The sequence below is a fragment of the Heptranchias perlo genome, chromosome 19 (assembly GCF_035084215.1).
Source record: "Heptranchias perlo isolate sHepPer1 chromosome 19, sHepPer1.hap1, whole genome shotgun sequence".
Classification (NCBI taxonomy): Eukaryota; Metazoa; Chordata; class Chondrichthyes; order Hexanchiformes; family Hexanchidae; genus Heptranchias; species Heptranchias perlo.
The window spans coordinates 28,390,068-28,413,771 of NC_090343.1; the positions used below are offsets into that span (position 1 = coordinate 28,390,068).

Consider the following 23,704-nt stretch of genomic DNA (forward strand, 5'->3'; position numbering starts at 1 on the left):
TTGCACTGAGACTCTCATGGACCAGAAGGTCTGCACGGTTGCTGAGGGAAGTGCAAAGAGAAAAGAAGAAAGGCTGTTTTCCTTTTCCAGAGCCCCAGGACACATTCCAGCAGCAATCAGAAGGGCCTGATACCAATGGCCAGGAGCACAGCTGCAGGCCTTTCACACCTGCAGCTGTGATCCTGTTACCACCTCCAGACTCTGCCACTGGGTGAGCCTGCACAAGGAGTTTGCCCAGACCATGCAAATGGTTCTGTACAGGAAAATTAGGGGCACCTCTTTTCTCACTGTTGAGTGCAGTTCAGGCTCGCTGTACCTGTTGGGCACTCAAAGGAAAATCTACTTTTACATTATCAAATGATAATTCCCAATGCCTGGATTTTGTGCTGGGTAGGCAGTGGTAGCGGTAATTCTGTTTCTACCTTTTTATGATTTTTTTAAAAACAATTCCCAATATATGATTATATATCCAATGTTGTTGCTATTGTTAGTGGTGTGCAGTGGATGAAAGTTCACAAGAATAGTAAATAAGGGCTGATTTGTCACGGATGCTCCCTGAAACATTATTTGAATAGAAGGCTGGACTTTTGCTTCACCGAGGGCAGTTCTTTAGCCTTGTCTGAGAGGAAAGGGGGCATTAAATAAAACTGTGCAAATAAGGCCAACTTCTAGCTAATCTTTCTTCTGCTGATGTTATAAAAATGTAAAATAAGATGATGAGGCAGTAGCCGTGTAGCTTGGTTCTTGTTAGACTATTCAGCCTCTTTGGTAATAGTTACTTCGCATTAGAGACTGGAAGCAATCTGTAGCCTGTTGATGTCCGTGACCTCCAGGTTTTAAAAACAAGAAGAAAAATCAGGCCGTCACCCTGTGCCTAAAAAATGAAAAGGAAAAACTGCAAATGCTGGAAATCTGAAATAAAAACAGAAAATGCAGCAAATATGTAGCAGGCTAGTCAGCATCTGTAAAGAGAAGAGGCAGGTTACGAGATTAATCTTCATCAAACTCACAGCTAATGTAAAACCCACCAATCATTATAACTTCTCTTTGAATTTTCCAGACGTAAGGAGGAAGCTATTAAGAATCTTACTGGCTCTTCGCGACTCACTCAGAGTATAGCACTGGGTCATCAAATACAATTCAGACGTAAGAACATCTCAAAAATTTTATTACAAATCTAAAACTGGCTTTATATACATTGGTTCTGTGAAGAGTTTGAAAAAAAGAGATTTAAAGCGATGTTAACTCTTTAAGAGCTGTATCAATCGACCATTAATATGTAAGTAGTATATGCATTATAGTTCATAAATCTGTGAGACATCTGCCTGCTGCAACACGCTGAATGGACACTGTGACCCCCATGCTGTGTGTTTATTGTTGGAGTCACATAATTTTGAATAATCTTCTGAACTCTAGCCTTTGGTGTTATATTATATTACATGGTAGAAATGCAAATATTGGCCCGAAATATCCTTAGAATACGATCCCGATGGTTACACCAGGATCACACTAACTGGTGCCTTCCAGTGTTGACCACGCTAGGTTTGCAGGGTCAGTGGGAGGACACCTTATTTGCATGGGGCTGGTGGTTGCAGCCAGAAAATCAGGTGCCTGCTGGACATGAGAGCAAAGTTGCTTCGACCCCAGCCATGTTCCCTTTGGCCTTCCTGTGTAAGCGGGGCAATCAAGATATTTAAAAAAAAATTATTTTGTCATTCTTTGTGGGTCCAGGCCACTTGCTTGGCTTGGCCCCTCCTGCCCCATGAGGTCTACTTCCACCCACCTGAAGGCCGGGATGTCACATCTCACTGGATATACCAGCCTCCAGTAGTACACTGGTGTGGAGAGTACCCGTCCGAGGTCTGACCCTGACAACATTTGCCTTAAATGGGGCAGGTGGAGGTTCCTGGAAATGGTGGAGACCTGGGGCAGAAGTGGGTCTGTGTTGTTTTCTGGTCAGTGCTGCTGGTCTCCTGGCACGGTTACAATGGGAGTCTGGCAGAAGCCAACTGGATTTTTGGGGCCATTGTCTTGAACAGTCTTCAAACATCTAGAGTAAGATTACATTTCTTATTAGTTAACATCAGGTGAAAGCATATAGCAGTATTAGTGCATGAAATTTTTTCAGGGGTCAATGCTAGGGCCCAGGCCTGGCCTCCCAGCTGGGCCCCACATCTGTCTGGTTAAGTGCCACTTTGTCTGATTGAGTCTGGTGAATTGGCCATTAGGCATATCCCAGGCCAAAGACAATGAGATTTCTAGCCTGGGAATTCCTTCCCCCAATCCTGCCCCATTGGATTTCAGGGGATATGTTTGGTGTGGATGGACAAAACAAACTCCCAGGGAAATTTGGAGCTGAGACCAGGACCCGGCCAAATTCCAGCCCCTCCTGGGAATTTTGTGAGTTAGCTAAATGCAAGTTCTTTCTTTTGATATTTCTTTCTTTTGTTAACTTTTCCTAAAAAGCCAAAAGGCCTCTAGTTTTCTGGTATGTTTAAAATTTCCTACCTGTTGATTGATATTTCTGATTAATTTGGTTGAGGCATCTGTTGCATATTGTTTATGAACCATATTTGTCCAGCATTTTATAAGAAATGTAAGATTTATGCATAGAAGAGATTGCAAGGAATGCAAAGAAATTCAGGATTGTCTTTTCTTAATACTAGTTCATTTCCTATGGCATTGCTGTGGGGGTTCTCTGGCGGCAGGTCGACAAAACCCCTGGAGATACAGTCTAAATGGCTAAAAATAACCGTTTACACCATTTCTCCAGGATTTTTACTGACGATATAGCAGGAGATTAGGAGAAACCCATGGAAATTCTCTCCTAGAGAGTCAAGACCAAGGCTAGTCTTTGTGAAAGGGAGTTAGAGGACAGGGGATAATTGGACCAAGGTGCGTAGATATAATTCAGTTGCCATTTTAAAGTCGTACAGTTTGTTCATATTTTTATATACTATAAAATCAAAATATTTATAGGTAAATAGCAAGACTTACAGCAACTTGGGAAGCAGAGAAGTAGAGTTAGTTGGAACATAGGAGTTTCTATGGACCACAGGCTGAGAATTTGGGAGATGCAGAACTGAGGGGATACAGTGTGACAACTTCACATGGGCAGTTTCCATTATAAATGTGGACGTAAAAAGTTGACACAGAAGTGTGATGAAAATGTCACAGCAGGAAGTAAATTTTTGTAGACATGAAGTGCATCCAGAAATAAGATTTTTAACATAAAATGGATGTTTCACATAGAAAATTCAGGATTCAAAACTGTCCAGAATCCCTCTAATAGTTTTTTTTAAAAGCAAGGTCATTAAAAAAAGAGGCAATTGATACATTTTACTACCCTGGAGGATAGATAATGCTATTTACTTTGACAGCACAAAATAAAATGAGACACGAACCTCAGATGATGAGAACTATATGGTACATACACAGAATAAACAGAAAGTAATCAAATGCAGTATTACCTGACAACCATGAGCTGTGTTTCAATATCATTACCTTTAAAAAATCTAAACTTAGGACCCAAATTTATTTCAGCCAGGAAGAGAAAGTATGTTTTACATCTCAATAAAATATTTTAAGTTGTATTTACTGACTAGGTGTGGTAGATCATGTAGCAGACTATGGGATTCAATACAATTCTACAAGATTTCAGAGGTTCCAGCAACCTGCACGAGATATATATCCTTATTACAGTTGCACTTTACCATTTGGCATCTAACATTAGATACATTCAAACAGATTCTTTTGTAGCCTTGATTCTCCAAGTGTCGTTTCTCTTAACCTCTGACCGATCTTACTCGCTATACTGCGCTGATGGGTGCGATTGCCTATTCATAAGGTTCAGCGAGATTTTCGGAATGTACCTCCTGCCTAAGGCTAATGTCTTGCAGTCCTGTTCACATGGGGGAAACAATTTAGACTAGACAGAGAAATATTTGTAATTCATATTATTCTCTTCCAGGTGCATTTCTAGCCATCTATTTCCCCCCATATTTTTACCTTTTAATTATAGTTCTTCATTCAGTATTGATTAACATATGCCTTTTTTTCAAAAAAACCAAAATGTTCTAGAATCAACATCAACTGTATTGAACCAGACCAACTACAACATTCCTGGATTGCCAGAACTCAACAGGAGTCAAGAAATAGCAGTTCAAAGGGCTCTTCAATGTCCTTTTACTCTTATTCAAGGTCCACCAGGTAAGAAGAGACAAAGTAGATGAATGAAAAATGTGGCTATACAAATAACCTGGTCCAGAAACAAAAAAGTCAATTATCAGCTGTAAATGGATGCCACTTTTTAATTACTGAGATCATATAAAATTACACATATTACAACATGGAAACATTCCTTTTTTGTGTTTATCCTCAACACAAATGGTAGTTCTAAACTCATATCTGCCCTGTTCAGTTGCACAGATATGAATTATATAGAGAAGTTCCCCAGGATAAAACATTGTACACTTAACATTTGAGAACAAAAAGCTTGGTTGAGGTACCAGAGAGCCACTGTTGTCTGTGGATAGAGGATGTAAGGGGAGAAGAACCAGAGGGAACATTAGAAAAGAAAAAAAATAGAAAAACCTGTGTGCCTGGGGCAAGAAGAGAGGAATCAGCATAGCATGTAGCTGTTCAACATTGATGTTTCAACAGAAACATGAAGCAGGTTGCTAGAATTGAATAACTAGACAGTGAACAACTGAATACTTTTGGTTGCTTATAAACTTTATTTGCTAGGATTCACATTACAAACCCACACCCTCTCCCCAAGCCTACTCCCTTATAAATGGGAGCCAGGGAGTTCCTAATTGCTCACCTGAACATAATCATCCATCAATTGGTGCAATTCATTTATATACAATTAACAGATTCCTCTTGGTCTTTTTAAATAAAAATTATATATCTCCGACCCATTGTACATGTACCTCTTTTTGTAAAACAATCTGATAGTTGATGGTTTGAATCTACTCATTTAATTTGAGATTTCCTTTCTCTCCAGCATTTGTTTCAAGCCAGCAAGATCAATTCGCAAACGTTTTTCACTTACATTTTTAGTAGTGTACATTGTCCACATAACATTCAATGGGTATACTATCATCAGTATTCCCATTGTACATGATGTCACTCAAAATATTTGCCAAATAGAATTCCATATCCACTGTGCCTACAAGAGCCAGTGTTTCAGCAGTTATAGTACTTTTAACTACCCTTTTTATTTTCTTAGCTTCCCAAGCTAAAAAAAGACAACATTTCCTATTTTCACCCACAATAAACACTATGAAACCAGCTGCTCTAGAATACCCATCAGGAAGATTAGCATGTGAAGCATTGCTAAAGATAACTAGCTTCATTTCCTTTGGGTCACCTAAGGATGGGAACTTAAGTACACATGTAACAATATTTAATTTCCATAATGTTTTATTTATCCTTAAAATACATTCTCTACTATGGGGTGTTTCATTGAAGTACTTAACTCCAACACATCAAAACTAGCATTTGGTCTAGTCTGAGTGCACAACCAGTTCAACTGACCAATGAAACTTTGTAATTTCTCTGTCTCGTCTTTAGATATAACATCACCTTTTTGTGATGGCCTAGTATATTCTACTCTAATTTTAACAATGACAAATCTCAAATTCCACAGTACCACCCCATAAGAAATCATCAACATGCATCATGAAGATGCCTGAAAGTTTACCTTTATGGCATCAATAAAACATGGCGGGATCTGATCTTAGCTGAACACAACCTATTTTCAGCAAAACAGATCTCACCAAAAAATACCATGCTCTGGAAGCCATATACGCATTTGTTTAGTTTCCATAGTTTTCCTTCCATATCTGCTGCCTCTTTAGGCGGTTTCAGAAACATTACTTGCTGAAAAGTATCGCTCTGCAGAAATGCGACTTTTATGTCAATTGACCTACACTCCCATGAAAATGTTGCCAAAAGAGCCAAAAAGATTTTTTACGATTACCTTTCCTGTGGTGGGAGAATCCACTCAAACATCTGTATCACCCAGTTTCTCTTCAAAATCCCTAGCTACCAACCTCACTTTTGTCTTTTAAGTTCCATCTGCAAGGACTTTTTCAGTACAAACCCATCAATGCGACAAAGCTGGTTGACCATTATCTGGTACCTCAGAATAAACGCCAAATTCTTGCCAACTATCCAACTCCCATTGTTTCGCCTCCCTTATTCTTTTATCCTCAAGTCTATTAGCAGCCACCAAAACTTCACATTCACGAGTACTTCTGCTTCTCGTTTTATGATGTGATGGTTCTGTGGTCGTTGTTTCACCGTCTGATCTATTCAAGCTCCAGCCTTTACTTCTATGTCCATAGGGACTACTACTGCAAGGTCTCCTTCTTGCACTGTCTGAAGCTCTTTCTTTAGTACATGATCGTTTTCTAACGTGAAGTGCACTGCCAGACGCCCTATCATGACTTGTACTGCGTTTTCTCCACATTCTGCTAGTCCACGGACCTCACTTCTTGGCCATCATCCTGAACATTTAACCAATATTTAAACTTCCCACTAGCTTTTCCTGCATGTCCCAAAATTGTCAAGTCTCTCCATTCATCAGTTCCTTCTGGAACATACGTCACCCGTGTACCCACTTTGGGTAATTATAGATTGGATGTGATGGTTGTCACGTATTTGATCACTCACATTATCACTGTCCAGCCCTTGATCTACCTCATTCTGTTCCTCAGGACCCGCATCAAAAAATCCTGAACATTTGAGGTACGAGGTGCCTCATTTACTGCTATCTCCTGCTCAGAGTCCAAGATTCCAGAATTCATTCCTAGTAAACGTGAGGAATGAACTTTAACAGTTTGGTTGCCGTGTTAGACAAGTACTGTCTTACTATCATGACCGATCACTTTACCAGCGCCTTGCCATTCCTTATGACCCTCTCTTTTATAGTGTACCAAATCTCCTGAACTGAACTCAGTCTTAGATGGTCTAATACGATACCTCAGTGCTCTACGAATTCTCTGATACCTCAGCCTTAATAAAAGCCTGTCTTCCTGCATGTAAAGGATTTAAATGCTCAGAAAACAAAAGGCCCGAATCATAGTACCTTCTACCAGGGGGATTATCACTGAGAACAGAAGGTAATTTGGGACTATACTAGCTGGTAAGGACTATATCTTCCAACCATCTGCAAAGAATTCTTTGTGTGAACTGCCCTTGCTAGGGCAGTTGACAACTTACATTCTGGCTGACCAGCCTATATTTTATGCACCACGTTATCAATCACAGCATGATTCCTTTCACAAAAATCTTTGCTAAAAGGGCCCTCAGCCGCTGTAGTCATGACAAGGATATTCATATTCTCACATATGTCCCTGAACTCATTAGTGAATTCACCTCCATTATTGGTCAAAAATTTGGCCAGTGTCCTAAGCCCAGTCCCTTTCCATTTTTCCATAACTTGATTGAGAATAACCTCCTTCTCCTTACTCCGTATTAGGGAAGAAATACTATATCTCGTAGCCAGGTCAATAAAATGTAGGATGAAAACATTTCTGGCCTTGTCCCACACTTTTATATCCATGACAACTACTCATTAAAGTCCCGTGCTAATGGAACACTTACAACAGGACGTGGGGGCATCCGTCTATATTTTTTTACAGATGTCACTAATCGCTACGATCAGCCGAGTATATTCCTCATCGACCACCTCTGCATCTTTCAGCAGGATTTTTACAATGCTGACAACGGGGTGGGCAAATTGCCTATGTAACTTCAGGACAATTTGCTTTTTTCCCCCCTCGCCCATCCTGAACGCCCGATGCCATCACTACCTGCCTGACACACTGATGAAAAACATCAGGTTTCATTAAAGTGACACAATAATGCCCTGACTGGGTAAATTGCAGAGCAACTGATTTTCCAAACATAATCGCCTCATTGTGCTCGATGTCAAGTTTCATCATCGCCCTTTTCATTGAAGGTTTACCCAAAAGCATAGGTATCTCACTTGAGACTACATCTGCTTGTAAAATAGCTTACTCCAGCCATCTGACATGGAATGACCGCAAGGTGTTGTCATCGCCAAAGCTAAAGCAGGTAGAACTCTTATACTCTTTAACCTTGCATCGATCTTCACTGCTGAGCCAATCAAGATAACTGGTTAACCAATCTACCCCACAAACGGTCGAAGTACATGCACTATCTAGCACTGCACAATTGAAAGAATCCACGCCTAACACCTGCATCACCGGATTAAAATTCCTGGTGACCAGGATGATGTGACCTTCATTAGCTTCGTCTTCTGCCTCAGAGCTACTGTCATCATGGGTCGTCTCAAATACCCTGCTTCTACACGCTGGGCAATTCATCGCATAATGATATGGAGAGTTACAACGGAAGCACCTCCTGATTTGTCCTTGGCCATCCCTATAATTGAGTGGCCCAAAATTCCTGTCCCAAATTTGCCGTCTGTCTATATAGTTGGATTTGCTTTGCTGGCATTCATCACCGGTCTGTCCTTAATCCATCCATCCATCACATTGATGGCTTCATCCGGTCTCCTGAAAATTCCGAAACCCGGTTTGGCACCTGCATTCTGTATCTGCATCACCTCTAAACCTGGTCACCATGGAATCTTCCATTCTGTGTGTTACCGCAGAAGGCCCCATGTGATCCATGAGGGCCAAAGGGAATAAATGTTTCCCTAGGAATTTTTTTAAAGTGGCAGACACCTGATTTAATGGAGTCTCTCTGTCCGAGAATGGGACACCAATTAAGACCAGTTGTATGTCCATAAGACACTTTAGCACAGTCCAGTAATTTAAACGCAAGGACCGATTGAGGGATCCCCAACTTGAACCTTGTCAACCTTTGGTATAGGAAGCAACAATGTCAAGGCCAGGCTTTGTTTTCTCTTCAGCAGTGCAGTAACCCATGTCCACGAATCAACCTCTTTTTATTCCATAGGTCATATGGTGCAAACTCCAAGAACATCAGGGGGAAATCATACCTTACCAACTTACTCTTGGTTTTTGTCATTTTTTACAGTGGCCACCCAGCTTTCAAGTTCTATGTCCAACAAAAAATGTTTTAAATTTTCTTTTTCTCTTAGTTTCCAGTCTCCACTTTTAGGCAACCATTCTCTGCTACCATGCTAGAACTGGATAGCCAGCCAGTGAAGGACTAAATACTTTCCATATATATGGGAGCCAGAGAGTCCCTAATTGCTCATGCACCTGAACAGAATCATTCATCAATTTTTGTTTTTTCAAGTGCAGCAGTGTCCACTCAGCAGTGTCGGATGGAAGTGCAGCTAGGTTGACTTTTATTTTGTGTTTAGGCCCCCCTTTTATATTTTTTTCCCCTTTTTTGTGTATGTGTGTGTTTTAGGCCCCCTTTTATACGAAGGCGGGGGTGGGGTGGTTAGGGTGTGTTTTATTTAAAACAAATCAAAAACCAAATAATAAGAGTCAAATAATAATTTTCTTACAACAATCCAGGATGCACTCCAGCCCCTGCAGTGCCCACCGGTCACGGATCATTCATCAATTGATGCAATTCATTTATATACAATTAACACAGGTGACCCGATATCCACTTCATAGTGGTATGAACTGCATTGCACACTGCGCAAATAAGATTTAGCCCATTGTTATAGATTATTGCCTATTTTAAGGAAAGTGTTTTATCTCTCCTAAAAAAACCAAACTTTTTACCTTACCCAAGAAAGAACTGAGAGTGTATGACTGCTGAATCACGAACCAAGTGGCCAGTGCTCAGTGCTGAATACATATTTTTGATTTTCATTCTGCTGTGTTAAGTTTTGAGCAGTGTATGATGGATCAGTCCATTGTTTATTCATGCTGTACATTCACACTTGTAACCTTATTTTGTAGGAACAGGAAAAACTATGGTTGGCGTTCACATCGTACATTGGTTCTATAGAATGAATTCTGAGCGTAACAGACGCACCTATCCACAAGAAATGGATGACAAAGCTGGAAGCTGTATACTTTACTGTGGACCTTCCAATAAGTCTGTCAATGTTGTTGCTGGTAATGTTTCAGTTAAACCATATAACTTGGATCACTTAAATTCACTCTTGTTTATTCTGTCATTGACTTGTGCCCACACACACTCACCAATTCACTCAGACTTACTCACGCATTCAATCGCTGACTTACTTGCACACATTCTAAAAATATTGCTGACCAAGTCACATGTTGGCTCAGCACATAGATACATTTACACATGAACACCCAGACTACCCTCGTATTTTGTGAGGTCTATGTCATAAAGCACCAGCACATGATAGGAAAAGTAGTAGTTACTGCCAAAATATTTTTTAAACAATGCATATGTACACACACATATGCACATTATCTGTCACAGTTCTGCAGATAGCAGTTCAGTCTTAGGGTTCAGCCAATGTAAGAAATGGTCAACTGAATCCTTGAATTGAACAGCTCTCTTTTACTCCACTGTTAGCTATTCAGTAACCTCTGTTTATTACCAGTTGCAATGTAATTTTTATAATTTTTTAATATTTTGTGCTTATGAAGATGAGGGATGTCAATGATGTTAACAAAAAATGTTTCTGTTTTTCATATCCTGTGTCAGCATCAAGCCCTTCCAAGTAAGGAATAGTTTAAAAGATCCCTCTCATCTGCCCCCACAAATGCTTCAGAAAAGCACTGACTAATGCATTAGTGCAATGTTTTCATTTCCCACATCTACTATCCCTATAGCCTGTCTCAGTAAGATTGCCAATTTAAAGAAACAACTTGCATGCATGTAACATTTTATGATGTCTTCAAGTTGTCTAAAAGCACTTTACAACCAATGGATCACTTTAGAAGTGCAGTCAATATTGTTACATAGGCAAATGCAGCAGTCAATTTGCAAAATGCAAGATCCCATGAACATGAAATGAATAAATGCCCAGATCATCTGATTTTCCATAGTGTTGGTTGACAAAGCAATGTTGGCTAGGACACTAGGAGAACTACAGCACTTCATTGAATAGTGCCATCGGATCTTTTACATCCACCTGAGCAGGCAGATGGAGCCTCAATTTAAAAATCTTAACTGAAGGATAGCACTTCCAAAAATGCAGCACCCCCTCAATACTGCACACAATAGCCTAGTTTATGTGCTAAATCTGTAATGTGGTGTGAACCCACAACCTTCTGACACAGAGATGAGAGTGCAACCAACTGAGTCAAGCTGACAGTTAGTAATAATTAATGGTAAATTGTGGGCAATTTTGTGCTGTAAACATTGCCCAACAGGAACAGGGCTGAGATTGGGCAAACTCATTTCACAAAGGGCTCATACAGCCATCAGTTGGAGGAGGCATTTATCTCATCAGTCTGAGCAATATCAAATAGAATGTATTTTTTATGTTGTAGAATGTTAATTTGGCTATATCATGATAAGTCAAGGTGAGCAGTATCTTGAATATGTTTATAAAGATTTATTTTTTAGTGAGATGGATAAATGTTAAACATTTCTATTTGCTCTGTGTAGAGTACCTGCTGAAGCTGCGAAAACATCTGAGACCACTCCGTGTTTATAGTGAGCAGATGGAGATGGTGGATTTTCCATACCCTGGGAGCAACCTGGTGATGTCTAAGAAGTCTGTCAGGGAAGGAGTACCGAAACCTAACCTTAGGTGGATATTTCTCTTCCAAATTTGGTAGCACATATTTAGAAGTTACTCTCGTTGTATGGCAGTCTTTTACACCACTTTATAAATTATAGTTACAGAACATGAAATTATATATAGAGATGTGACTTATACATCATGATCCAAAATTCCATGGACATTTTTAAGGAGGTAAGTGTGGCGAGGTGGCACTACGACCAGCTATTGTTCCAAATCACAGGGACAGGGTAATTTATATACTCGGATTGAATTGCCCGCACATAGAGTGGTGCAATAGAAGTGCCCATCCCAATGAGATGACGAAGTCAGAGCAGCACCTCACCCACCTTTCTTGAACCGTAAATTTATGGCATTCTTATATGGGATGGAAATCCAGTGGATCCGGGTTCCACCCCAAATTGCGTCCTCCCCGCCAAGATCATAGAATCATAGACTGATACAACACAGAAGGATGCCATTCGGCACATCGTGCCTGTGCCGACTCCTTGAGTGCTATCTAATTAGTCCCATTCTTCTGCCCTTTCCCCATATCCCTGCAATTTTTTTCCCGATCAAGTAGTTATCCAATTCTCTTTTGAAAGTTGTTTTTGAATCTGCTTTCAGGCAGTACAGTTCATTCCAGATCATAACAACTCGCTGCGTAAAAACATTCCTCCTCATCTTGCCTCTGGTTCTTTTGCCAGTTACCTTAAATCTGTGTCCTTTGGTTACTGACCCGTCTGCCACTGGAAACAGTTTCTCCTTATTTACTCTATCAAAACCCTTTATGATTTTGAACACCTTAAATCTCCCCTTTACCTTCCCAGCTCTAAGGAGAACAACCCCAGCTTCTCAAGTCAAACAGAATTCGCCCAACGTGGTCTCGAACCCATGACCCTGATACTAAGAGTCTCATGCTCTACCGACTGATCTAGCTGGGATCATGTTGCATTTTCGCCTTCCAAGTGCCAGAATTTCAGGCACTGTGTATTTATGGTAAATCAGTTTTGTTAGTGCATTTCTCTTCTTTTATCCATCCTGGGGGTTTAATTCCCAATGTTGGCTATTTTAATTTTAAAATCCTTAATGACTACATTAAAATAGCATTGATAGATATTTAAGGGGAGATTTTCCCGGTCTGCGCCCAAGGCCTGTGGCCTGGTGTACAGTGAATATCAGAAAATCGGGTGAGTTGGAGCACACACCTGTAAGGGAACCCACTCAATTTTCCTTCCATTCATTTAAACGGTGGAAAATCGGGCCTAATCTTTTACAGGGTATGTGCTCTGACCTCCCCGATTTTCCAATATTTCAATGCACCTGGGCACAGATGGCGGCAAATCTCCACTTTAATGCAAATGCATTAACAAATTTGCTAAAAATAGAAATAAATCACCCTCAAGCTACAATACACAATGGCGTGGAGTTTCCATATGATATCTGGGTAGAATTGGACAAAATAGCGCTAAAGGTTGCGGAATTTTAAATGTAAGTAAGTTGCGTCCATAACCGTTTTACACTGGAGTATCTGTGATCTTTGGGTACACAGGCACTCGTGGTCACATGAATCAAGTGTTAATCACCTGTACCTACAGTGAATAGCAGTCAATGAAACCTGACCCAGGTCTGTTTCTCCTCCTGCTGCTGCAATTACTTTAAATGACTTAAAATTCAATTTAAATGAGTCTAAATTCAGTCAATTACAGCAGAGCAGGACACACCTGTTTGGCTTCAATTGAATGCTGGTCACCGATCTTATGTACCATGATCGTGATCTTATGCAGATCAAAGCAGTCTTTTTTTTTCAAAAAATATACTTTATTCATAAAATTTGCAGCAATACATAAAATACAGTTGTCATATCACATTCCAAACGTACACAATACAGATTATACAATCTGCAGGTTACGTCAAGTACAGTTCAATGAACACATTGTACATAATTACAATTCATGACACTCTAGGGTGCCTCATTGCATTACAATCAATACAGGTGATTCATTACAGATTCATTACAGGTACATTACATTTCATTGCATCAATTTGAATTTTACATTCTGCCTGAGGGGGTTTTTTCCCTGATTGCAGCCCCTCGGTATACAATGGCGGGAAGGCTCTAAACGTTTGCCTTTCCCCACCGACCCTTTGCGGCGGCCGCACCCAGCTTCAGTACATCCTTGAGCACGTAGTCCTGGACCTTGGAGTATGCCAGTCTGCAACACTCGGTCGAGGACAGCCCCTTGCACTGGAAGACCAGCAAGTTTCGGGCAGACCAAAGGGCGCCTTTCACCGAGTTGATGGTCTTCCAGCAGCAGTTGATGTCCGTCTCATTATGCGTCCCAGGGAACAGCCCGTAGAGCACAGAGTCCTGTGTTACGGAACTGCTTGGGACGAACCTGGACAGATACCACTGCATCTCTCTCCAGACCTTCTTTGCAAAGGCACATTCCAGAAGGAGATGGGTGGCGGTCTCGTCTCCACCGCAGCCTCCTCGGGGACAGTGCGCGGTGGCGCTGAGAGTCCGGGAGTGCATGAAGGATCTGACAGGAAGGGCCCTTCTCACCACCAGCCAAGCTATGTCTTGGTGCTTGTTTGAAAGCTCTGGCGATGAGGCGTTCTGCCAAATGATATTGACAGTCTGCTAGGGGAAACAACTGACAGGACCCATTATCTCCTTTTCCCGCAGGGTCTCGAGGACGTTACGCGCGGACCACTTACTGATCGCCTTGTGGTCAAAGATTTTTTTTGCATAAACTTTTCAACGAAGGACAAGTGGGGCGGAACGGTCCAACTGGACGGAATGTTCCGTGGCAGCGTGGCCAGGCCCATCCTTCTCAACACTGGGGATAGGTAGAACCTCAGCACGTAGTGACACTTTGTGTTTGCGTACCAAGGGTCCACGCAAAGCTTGATGCAGCCGCACACGAAAGTGGCTATCAGGATGAGGACCACATTGGGCACGCCTTTTCCCCCTTTCTCCAGAGATTTGTACATTGTGTCCCTGCGGACATGGTCCATTTTTGATCTCCAGATAAATTGGAAGATTGCTCGGATGACTGTCGCAGCGCAGGAGCGAGGTATGGGCCAGACCTGTGCCACGTATGGCAACACTGAGAGCACCTCGCACCTGATGATCAGGTTCTTGCCCACAATCACGAGGGATCGTCAATCCCACAGTCCCAGTTTCTGCTTCACCTTAGAAATACGCTCCTCCCAGTTTTTGGTGCATGCCCCGGCCCCCCTGAACCAGATCTCCAGCACCTTCAGGTAATCCGACCTGATGGTGAAGGGGACAAAGGATCAGTCGGTCCAGTTCCCAAAGAACATGGCCTCGCTCTTGATACGATTTACTCTGGCCCCTGAGGCCAGTTCGAACTGGTCGCAGATGCTCATCAATCTGCGAACCAACAACTGATCCGAGCAAAAGACGGTGACGTCGTCCATGTACAGAGAGGCCTTGACCTGAGTGCCTCCGCTGCCTGGGATCGTCACCCGTCCTATGCCCGCATCCTTCCTGATGGACTCGGCAAAGGGTTCAATGCAGCACACGACAAGGCGGAGGAGAGAGGACAGCCCTGCCTGACTCCAGATTTGATCGGAAAGCTTTCTGATTCCTACCCGTTGATTGAAACGTGCTACTGATGTCTGTAGAACAGTTGGATCCAATTGCGGACACTTGAAGTCCATTAAAAAGTAAGACCAAGAGCATTAAATGAGTCAGTTGAAGAATGGCTCATTTCCTGACAATCCCACTCCTCTTTGTGATGCTGGAGAATGCTCTTTTCCAGTCACAAATCGATTACACTGCTTGATTGCACTAATTCAAGGGAGATTTTATTTTGGGGCTTATGCTAATGAGTTTGCACGGAAACTTGAGCGTAACTTTACCTCAGCAAAACTCAATGCATTCTGGGCACATTTTGCCAAATCCGCCCCTAGCGGAAACTCCATGCCAGTGAGTGAAAACAGATCTAGTAGGTGATACGTTACATAAGTGAATTAATGTGTTGTGAATCATATGTGAGCTATACAGTACCAGACGCCTTGTCAGTGATAACAGGCAGCAGATTTTTCCAGTGATATCAAGGGCCAGTGATCTTGTGGTCACATTGAAAATAACACTTTTGAGGGCTGTGGTGGCTGTCCCTCTGCTGTGTGTTGCTCTGCAGAATATAAGACCCTAGATATATGAATACGTACGGTTAGTGGATTGAAATTGGTGCTGGGCTTTAACCAGTGAGTATTAATAGTGTTAAATACAATGTCCAGTCTGGGTTTAAAGTAGTTTAATAGGTTAAAAATGCACTACTTTAACAACAGATTTGTCATCTTTAAATAGTAAATGATACTATGTGATGATACTCATCCTCCATTCTAGTTAATTGCATTCTCTGGTAGAGATTTTTAAATATAATTTATGAGTGAAATCAAAATCTACTAATGTGTTGCGTTTTCAAACAGTACTGCACTACCAGTTGCAAATTTATCAGAGATTAGCAGTTCTCCCCTATCTTGTTCAGACTTTACCTGTGGGTTGCACTTTTCTTTGGTACTTTTCCATTATATTTTGTTTAACTTCTCCTGTATACCCGTAGAAACCATGAAAAAATAGAAGAAAACTCCATCGACTGGTTTTTCCTGCAACCATTGGAAAATGGCAAGGCAGGACTTCTGGCTGCCCATGAGATCCCACCAGCACCTGACAACATTTTCTTTGGGGGATCCTCATTGAGTATGCAGGGAGGGATTGGAGTGAGAATTCTGCTCTTTACTGGGTCTCCACAATGGGGAGGGAAGGAAATTAGGGCAGCTGTGTCAATTAAAAAGTTGCTGCAGCTGAATTGGCCAGAAATACGGCTCGTGAATAAGAAGAGAGAAAGAAAAAGATCTGCACCTAAACCTGAAGGCAAAAACAAATGATAGAAGGATGGGCACCATTTCTAGGGTCTGCAATGACCAAGGGCCTCAGAAACACCTGTGGAGGTATTGCTGGCAGAGAAGAGCAACAAAACAAAGGCTTTTTGGTAACCAGGGAATCTACCCCAGAAAAAGGATGTGCAGGCACTTTGGAGGGAGTTGGCACTGGCACCTCATGAACAGCTATTCAGTAGTGGAAATGTTTTAATGATCTCACCAGGTTGGCCAAGGTATGTGAAGGCACAAGTGAATATGCAAATGCTGAAATGCAGCTGGAAGCGTGATTCATCTCCACATCACCCAGGACCACATAGTGTAAAAGAATAAATAAATAAGGTCCCTCATCTCCTCCATTGTTAAAGCTGCTTCTAAACACTTAAACATCCAAATTCTAGCAGCCCAAATTCTTCCAAGACTTGAATACTGCTTTCATGTCTTGGGAGGCTGTTCTAACATCTCACCCACAGTCCTGGATATAAGGAAAAGCTATCTGATAGGCAATTCTTCTCTTACCGTTAGCCTCCAACCCTTCTCTTTCTCTCTCTTACTTCTCAGTACTACAGTGATCAGTGCTTCTCTGAAATTCCCTTTTTTATACTTCCAAAGCTGCAGTGAATTTCCCTGACTCCTTTTCCCCGACTTCTCACCATGTTGAAATCAAAGCGCGGAGCTTGAAGGGAGCATATTGAGGAAAATTGTAAGCACACAGTATGTGATTTTACACCCATTTATGTTTGGAAAATCACAAGCGAAGTGCCTGCAATTTCCAATGATGAGCCCCCTGTGAGCACTGCTTCCCGCTGGGAGCACAGGAACATGGAATTGTCCATCAAGACACATTACACTAATTCATTATTTACCAGGACCTCAAAATTGTGGAACTATTTATTTCCCTAGCTTTTCTTTTCCTGCTATAATCAACAGGCTTTTAAAGTTAACTCTAGTATTGCCAAATTACTTCTTCCTGATTTACCTCATCTTCACTCCTGCTCTTTTTAACTTTCGTGGTCTCTTGAACCAATACTTGCATCTAGGTTTGAAAAAACTACTTTGTTAGCCTAGCCTCTGGTTGCAGGTACAATACAGAAGAAACCTTTGTGAATTGAGAAGTTTCATGTACAGCAATAGCCTTTGGTTGAAATGAGAAGTGATAATTGACTGTAGTGTATTTTTTGTTGCAGGCCAATAACCCTACATTACAAAATCCGAGAATCAACAAATCCTTTTGCGGAAGAAATCAATGCTTTTGATGTACAGATTCAAAGTGGGGCAATAATGACAGAAGATAACATTGAGCAGTAAGTCAGAAAAAGTGATATTTTATCTGTGGAATTATGTTTTTAAAATTTATAATATAATTTCTACAGGTACCTGCTACTTGCTTTAAACAGTAATATTCAGTAGTCACTATGATGTAGGATTTCAAGGAGTTAAATTCAAATTAGTTAAATTAGATCAGTTGTGATCTAATTGAATGGCACAACAAGCTCGAGTGAATGGCCTACTCCTGTTCCTATGTTCTTGTGGTTCAAATGGGGGCATTTCTGGCAGGGCAGACCTTTTGCCTATCACAGAGATGCCCCTTGATTCCAGTGGATTTCCAGCTCCGAGTTTGTTTGCATGATGGAGACGGGAGCCCTGGCATATACTGGGGAGACGCACCAGACTGGCAGCAGAGTCTTAATCTGGCAGGCCTGTTGCTATGCACAGCTGTGCTTTGACAGCAATTGAACAGGCCGCTCAATAATTAAATCATCAGGGACCTTTCTGCCAACTGCCAAACGCTGGATGCCAGAGCATAATAGGCAGTCGCTGCATCTAGCATTCAATCAGAGCAAATGAAGGGACACACAATGCAGGTGGAGTGTTTTCCTGAGTATGTTTCTGGCCTATCCGCCCAGATCCACTGGAAAATTGGCAGAATGGGACTGGAAAGCCTAGGTCTATTTTCAATAAAGAATGGTGTAATATTATTCAATTTAAATGTGTTCTATGAATTGCTTTTTGCTGCAATACTTTTCATTATTTTAAAAGTATTTCCCTGTTGTTATGTTTATGTTGTGTGCAAGAAATATCAACCAAGGTAATGTCAGTAATGGCCCCGCATCACTCCATGTTTCACCTTTGTTCAGTTTGCAGCAGTCCGTGGACCCAACAGTCTAAGGCAGTAAAAAAATTGGAAGTTTTAAAATAAGTTTCAAATTCATTTAATGGTAAAATTACTGCTATTAAAAGATGGAAGTTGATTAAAAGTTTTAATTTAATTACCTTTGACTTAAGGAGCTGCAAGTCACTTGTCCTGATTCAGTCAATAGGATAAGATTTGGAAGGTTCCGAGACCCAAGTGACATCTGGGTTTTGAGTTGGATGCTGCTGTTTCTTCTTTACCTCTTCAGTAAAGCTCAGGTTTAATTTATCTTTTCTGTCTGCTGAAGCTTGCTGCAATATTAGGCTGCTAAAACAATCATCACTATATGCTTTTAAAAAATGCATGTCTTTTTGTTCATTGTCAACTAAATAGGCTTGTGACGAGAGTTGATTTAATGCATGACAAAGTGTACTGTTCTTACATAAGCCCTTTTTACCCACATTGTGTGCCAAGAGTGTGCTATTTTGTAAATTGTATAGTGCTGGCACTGGAAGTTTGGTCTGTGGTGCATTAAAGATGGTACGAATGCAACAGAAAGTTTATCAGATTATTGCAAAAGAGATTCTGAGACCTTTTGGCTGGCATTTTATCTTTTTAATTAAGGATTTGGGTCAATTGGTAAACACCTTTGCAGGGAATTTCTCAACAGTGGGCAGCAATGTTTGTCATTTGAATCCTATGGCAGAAGTCCTTGTTCTTTGGCTATCGGTTAATTGTTAAAAGACTAACCTACTAGAAGAGAAGTTTATGTTGTTGCTCCCTAAAACATTGGAGACAACACATTGGGGTGAATTTCCACAGGGGTCTCCCATTCTCTTTTTCCAGAGTTTCCGTGGCTCTTCCGCTGAAGTTACGACAGATGATCAGGTGAACCTCATGATACTTAGCTTTGAAGTTACATTTTGGTTTAACACTTGGCATCATTTTCTAGATACAAGAAATTGCTCAAGAAAGCACGTAAACATGAACTTCGTCGTCATGATGTCATCCTTTGCACATGTGCCACTTCTTCCAGCGGACTTCTAAAACAATTGAGTGTGCAGCAGGTGTTGGTGGATGAAAGTGCCATGTGCACTGAACCAGAATTGTTAATCCCTATTGTTGCACATAAACATGCAGATCAGGTGAGTTGCAATGATTTTGCTATAAAATATTGTTAAAAATAGTTTCCAATCCTTAGATTTTCATTTCTCTCACCTGGTTTTTTCTTTAACTGGGAGAATGAAAAGGTGTGCAGTGCAAACTTCATGCACAGACTCTGCCAATATCGCTTCTGTGAACCAGAACTGGTCTTGCCAGATTTTCTCTCTCTGAGGGGAAGCACTTCATTATCATACAATAACCCACCTATGAAGTGGCTCAGTGAAGCAATCTGGTTAGGAGTCTACTGCTAAAGGTGCTGGACTAGGTCAGGTTAGGCTGCACCATGATTGCAGATTAGTAACATTTTATGCTAAAATAGTACACAATTTATTTTTGTTTATTCAAGGAACACACATTCAAGTTCAGGCGATTGCATTTCTAAGTAGATCACAGGTGAAGAAGAGGAAGAATTCTTCTTTTTAAAATCTGCTTTTGCAGGTAACTTGGAGGCTGCTTGCATCTCCCTCACTGCGGCAGGCTTTAGAGGACTAACTATGCCCTCTTTTCAGCAGGACTCCTGAGACCGGAAGGTCAGGGGTGCATCTTCATATGGACAGAAGTCCTGTCTTGCAATTAATTGAAGGGGTGGGGGAGTTGGTGGTAGAAAGTCTAGGACTTTCTGGTAATTAGACACGTATGGAATAAATTTTCCTGTCGCTGTGCCTGGGTGCATTGGATCACTTGGTTGCAGCGTGTAGAAGAAAATCAGGCAGGGAGGATGTTAATGCCTGTAATGCCTATGCAATAATTTACATTGACTGTGGAACAAGTCAAAGTCTACTTGAGTTTGATTTCTTTAATTGGCCCTATTTGTGTATAAAACCATGCTTTTCCCTTCAGGTTGTTCTTCTGGGAGACCATATGCAATTACGTCCCATTGTAAGCAATGAGTTCTGCAGACGTCTTGGCATGGAGACATCACTATTTGAGCGCTATGTTCAACAAGCACTGATGCTTGATGTGCAGTATCGGATGGTAAGTATTAGTTCTCCAGATGCTGGTAGTGTTGAAGATGATATTTATTTAATATTGGATCTGATGATTTTAATAAAAAATTGAACATAGACGAAAAAAACTTTGAAATATTGGGGGTAATTTTAATGTTTATCGTTGGCTGAAAAATGGGTGATAGCAAACTGGCAACTCATTTTAAATCTCCCCAATTTTCTTTTCCACAATGGAAAAATTGCCTGGGAGACTTACTTGCTCCATTCTGGCTGTCTTCTATTTTAACCTGCTCTGCTGAGCAGGCAGCAAGGACACCTGCCTGAAGCCAGCGGGGTCCTTCTCAGATGTGGCTGTCGCTGTCAAAGCCGGCATTTATTGCCCATCCCTAGCTGCCCTGAGAAGGTGGTGGAGGGGCTTTGGGGAGTCAGGAGGTGAGCCATTTTTTGCAGAATACCCAGCCTCTGACCTGCTCTAGTAGCTATGGCATTTATGTGGCTGGTCCAGTTGAGTGTCTGGCCAGCGGTGACCCCCAGGATGTTGATGGTGGGAGATTCGGCAATGGTAATGCAGAGGTGATCATTGCCTGGCACTTATACTATTTTCCATTATCAGCCCAAGCCTGGATATTGTCCAGGTCATGCTACATGTATGCAATAGTCCAGTAGCATTACCACTACACTACCATACCTGTCTGAGGGTTATATAGACAAGGATAATCAAATAACCTGGCACTATAAATCCTTTCTTGGTGGGACCTTGTAGAAGCTATCTGGAATGCATATTAGAGTGTTAGATTAATATCCTGGAGACTTTTCCTAATTATTAATTGATCTCCTGCAGCATTCCACATGGGGAGTCAAGACTAAGTATAGTATTCAAATAATGCGGGATTAGAGGGCAGGAGGATAATTGGACTAAGGCAGAGGGGGAGGAGACAGATAGGAAGAGGAGTAGCGAGGGGTGATGGGGGAAGTGTAGGCAGAAAAGGAGATGGAGGGGAGGGAGGAGAGGGAGAGAGAAAGGGAAAAAGATAGAGGAGGAGAGGGGGGAGGGGGAGAGAAGGATGGCAGGGGCAAAGGAGATGATGGTTGGGTGTGTGTGAAAACTGCTGTTAACTGGGGGTACAGTGTAGCAGCTGAAAACATCAGCAGTTCAGCCATTCAGTATAGGACTAGCAAGCATAAATTCTGATTTTGATTCACTAAAATATGATAGCAGGAGATGAAACGGCCAGGGCGGGGTATGGTATCGTTCTGGAGGCAGCATTTCAAATTGGGAGAGTTATAGAGTGCTATTTCAAAATCTGCTGCATATCTTTATTGTGGTTACACGTTTCAAATTGCTGCTGAGCTACCTGGTGCAGAAATGTAGGCATACTTGAATCACCAACATAGAGTAGAAGTTGAGGTTTGGAAGGTGCTGTGTGATTTTCTACATTGAAAAGATAACTGTCACAGCACCACCTACAGGCTAACAAGTATTGCCTGGAGTTCTGCGATCCACCCAGTAATTTTAATATATAATAGATGTTGGCAGTTCAGGGAGAATTCTGTATTTGGAACCTTTTCCCATGGTTAATACTCTGAGGTAAATTTCCTCTTATTGAGAATTTTATTGAAAAATTCAGGATGAGTGCAAAATAGAAAATTACTGACAGGAGGAATTTTGTAAAGTGTAGTTTGTATATGATGTATCTGAAGAAGTAGACTCAATGGGCTGAATGGCCTTTTTGGTTCTGTATTTTTTTACACAGTGTGCACTTCTGTGTAAATGTCCACAATATTTCATTACTTGTAAAAATACTAAAATTGAAGTTTATTATTTCATTTTTTCCAGCACAAAGAAATTTGCCAGTTTCCCTCTGAGAAGTTTTATAAAGGGAAGCTGAAAACCGATGATAGGATTGCACGTCGTCCCCCAAGCATCTTCTGTCACCGTAGAAAGAAGAATTGCCCGATAATCTTTGGACATTTGGTAGGAAGTGAAATTAGTTTGATGGTTTCAACTGAGGAGGGAAATGAGAATTCCAGAGCAAACAAGTTGGAGGCTGAAAGAACTGTGAGTAATGCATCATAATTACATTGCGAAGAGAACCAAATAGAAAAAATGCAGTAGACAGGGAATTTAGAGGCTTGACCTGATGAGCCATAAGTGATTTTATTTGGGCTTGTCCATTGATCAAGTACAAGGATGAGAATTTTAAATTTGACATGTTGAGGACAGAGAGCAAGAACAGAAGTGATGGGCAAACGGGACTTTGTGAGAGATAGGAGATGTGCAGCAGAGTTTTGGATGAACTGAAGCTTACAGAGGGTGGAAGTTGAGAGGTTGGCCAGGAGAGCAATGAAATAATCCAGTCTGGAGATGACATTACATTATCCTGTGACCTAGTTGGTGAAGCAAGAAAACTAGTCGACTGGAAATATATCACCTTGATCATTTATGGGGTTTGCAACACTGGGACCTTTGACCTCAGGATTGTCAGATCCTGGCCAATATAAAAATTGCAGCCGGAAAATGCCAGGATTTTGGGATTGGGAAAGTAATTGCTTTTATAAAGGCAGCAGATGTTTTATTGGTTGCAATGTATAATTTATTTCAAACGGTGTAAGATATTTGCTTACTGCCTCTCTTTGCTGTCACTGTCTTGATGTCTGTGAAGACACTACTTTCTTCCGACATGTTTCAATGTATCACATAGCACTTCAACAGGATGTAGCCTTTTATTCCATTGCTATAATTTTCAGCAACTCTCCTGACAACAGTACCTATTAGTTGTAGAAGCAGAAACCTAAAATTAAAAACGCAAGTAATTGTACCAATTGTTACATTGCACTAGCGATTATATTTTTAAAAAGCTAGTTTTTAACATAGAAAAAAAATCACATAACTTTTTCCTGTCCAGGGCA

At 41.2% G+C, this 23,704-nt stretch overlaps 1 protein-coding gene across 4 annotated transcripts in view; it reads left to right on the forward strand.

The window, feature by feature from the left end:
* helz2a (helicase with zinc finger 2a) overlaps positions 1-23,704 on the forward strand; it is a 101,069-nt gene that overhangs the window by 53,619 nt on the left and 23,746 nt on the right. For all 4 annotated transcript variants that reach the window (XR_010966383.1, XM_068000568.1, XM_068000570.1 and 1 more), the window contains 8 exons: positions 1,061-1,146; positions 4,081-4,209; positions 9,888-10,046; positions 11,521-11,665; positions 17,737-17,853; positions 19,636-19,828; positions 20,688-20,822; positions 22,632-22,853. Coding sequence is in view for 3 of the 4 variants with exons in the window: in XM_068000568.1 (XP_067856669.1) it covers positions 1,061-1,146; positions 4,081-4,209; positions 9,888-10,046; positions 11,521-11,665; positions 17,737-17,853; positions 19,636-19,828; positions 20,688-20,822; positions 22,632-22,853 (1,186 nt within the window). In the remaining variant the exon portion in view is untranslated. The remainder of the gene's footprint in view (positions 1-1,060; positions 1,147-4,080; positions 4,210-9,887; positions 10,047-11,520; positions 11,666-17,736; positions 17,854-19,635; positions 19,829-20,687; positions 20,823-22,631; positions 22,854-23,704) is intronic.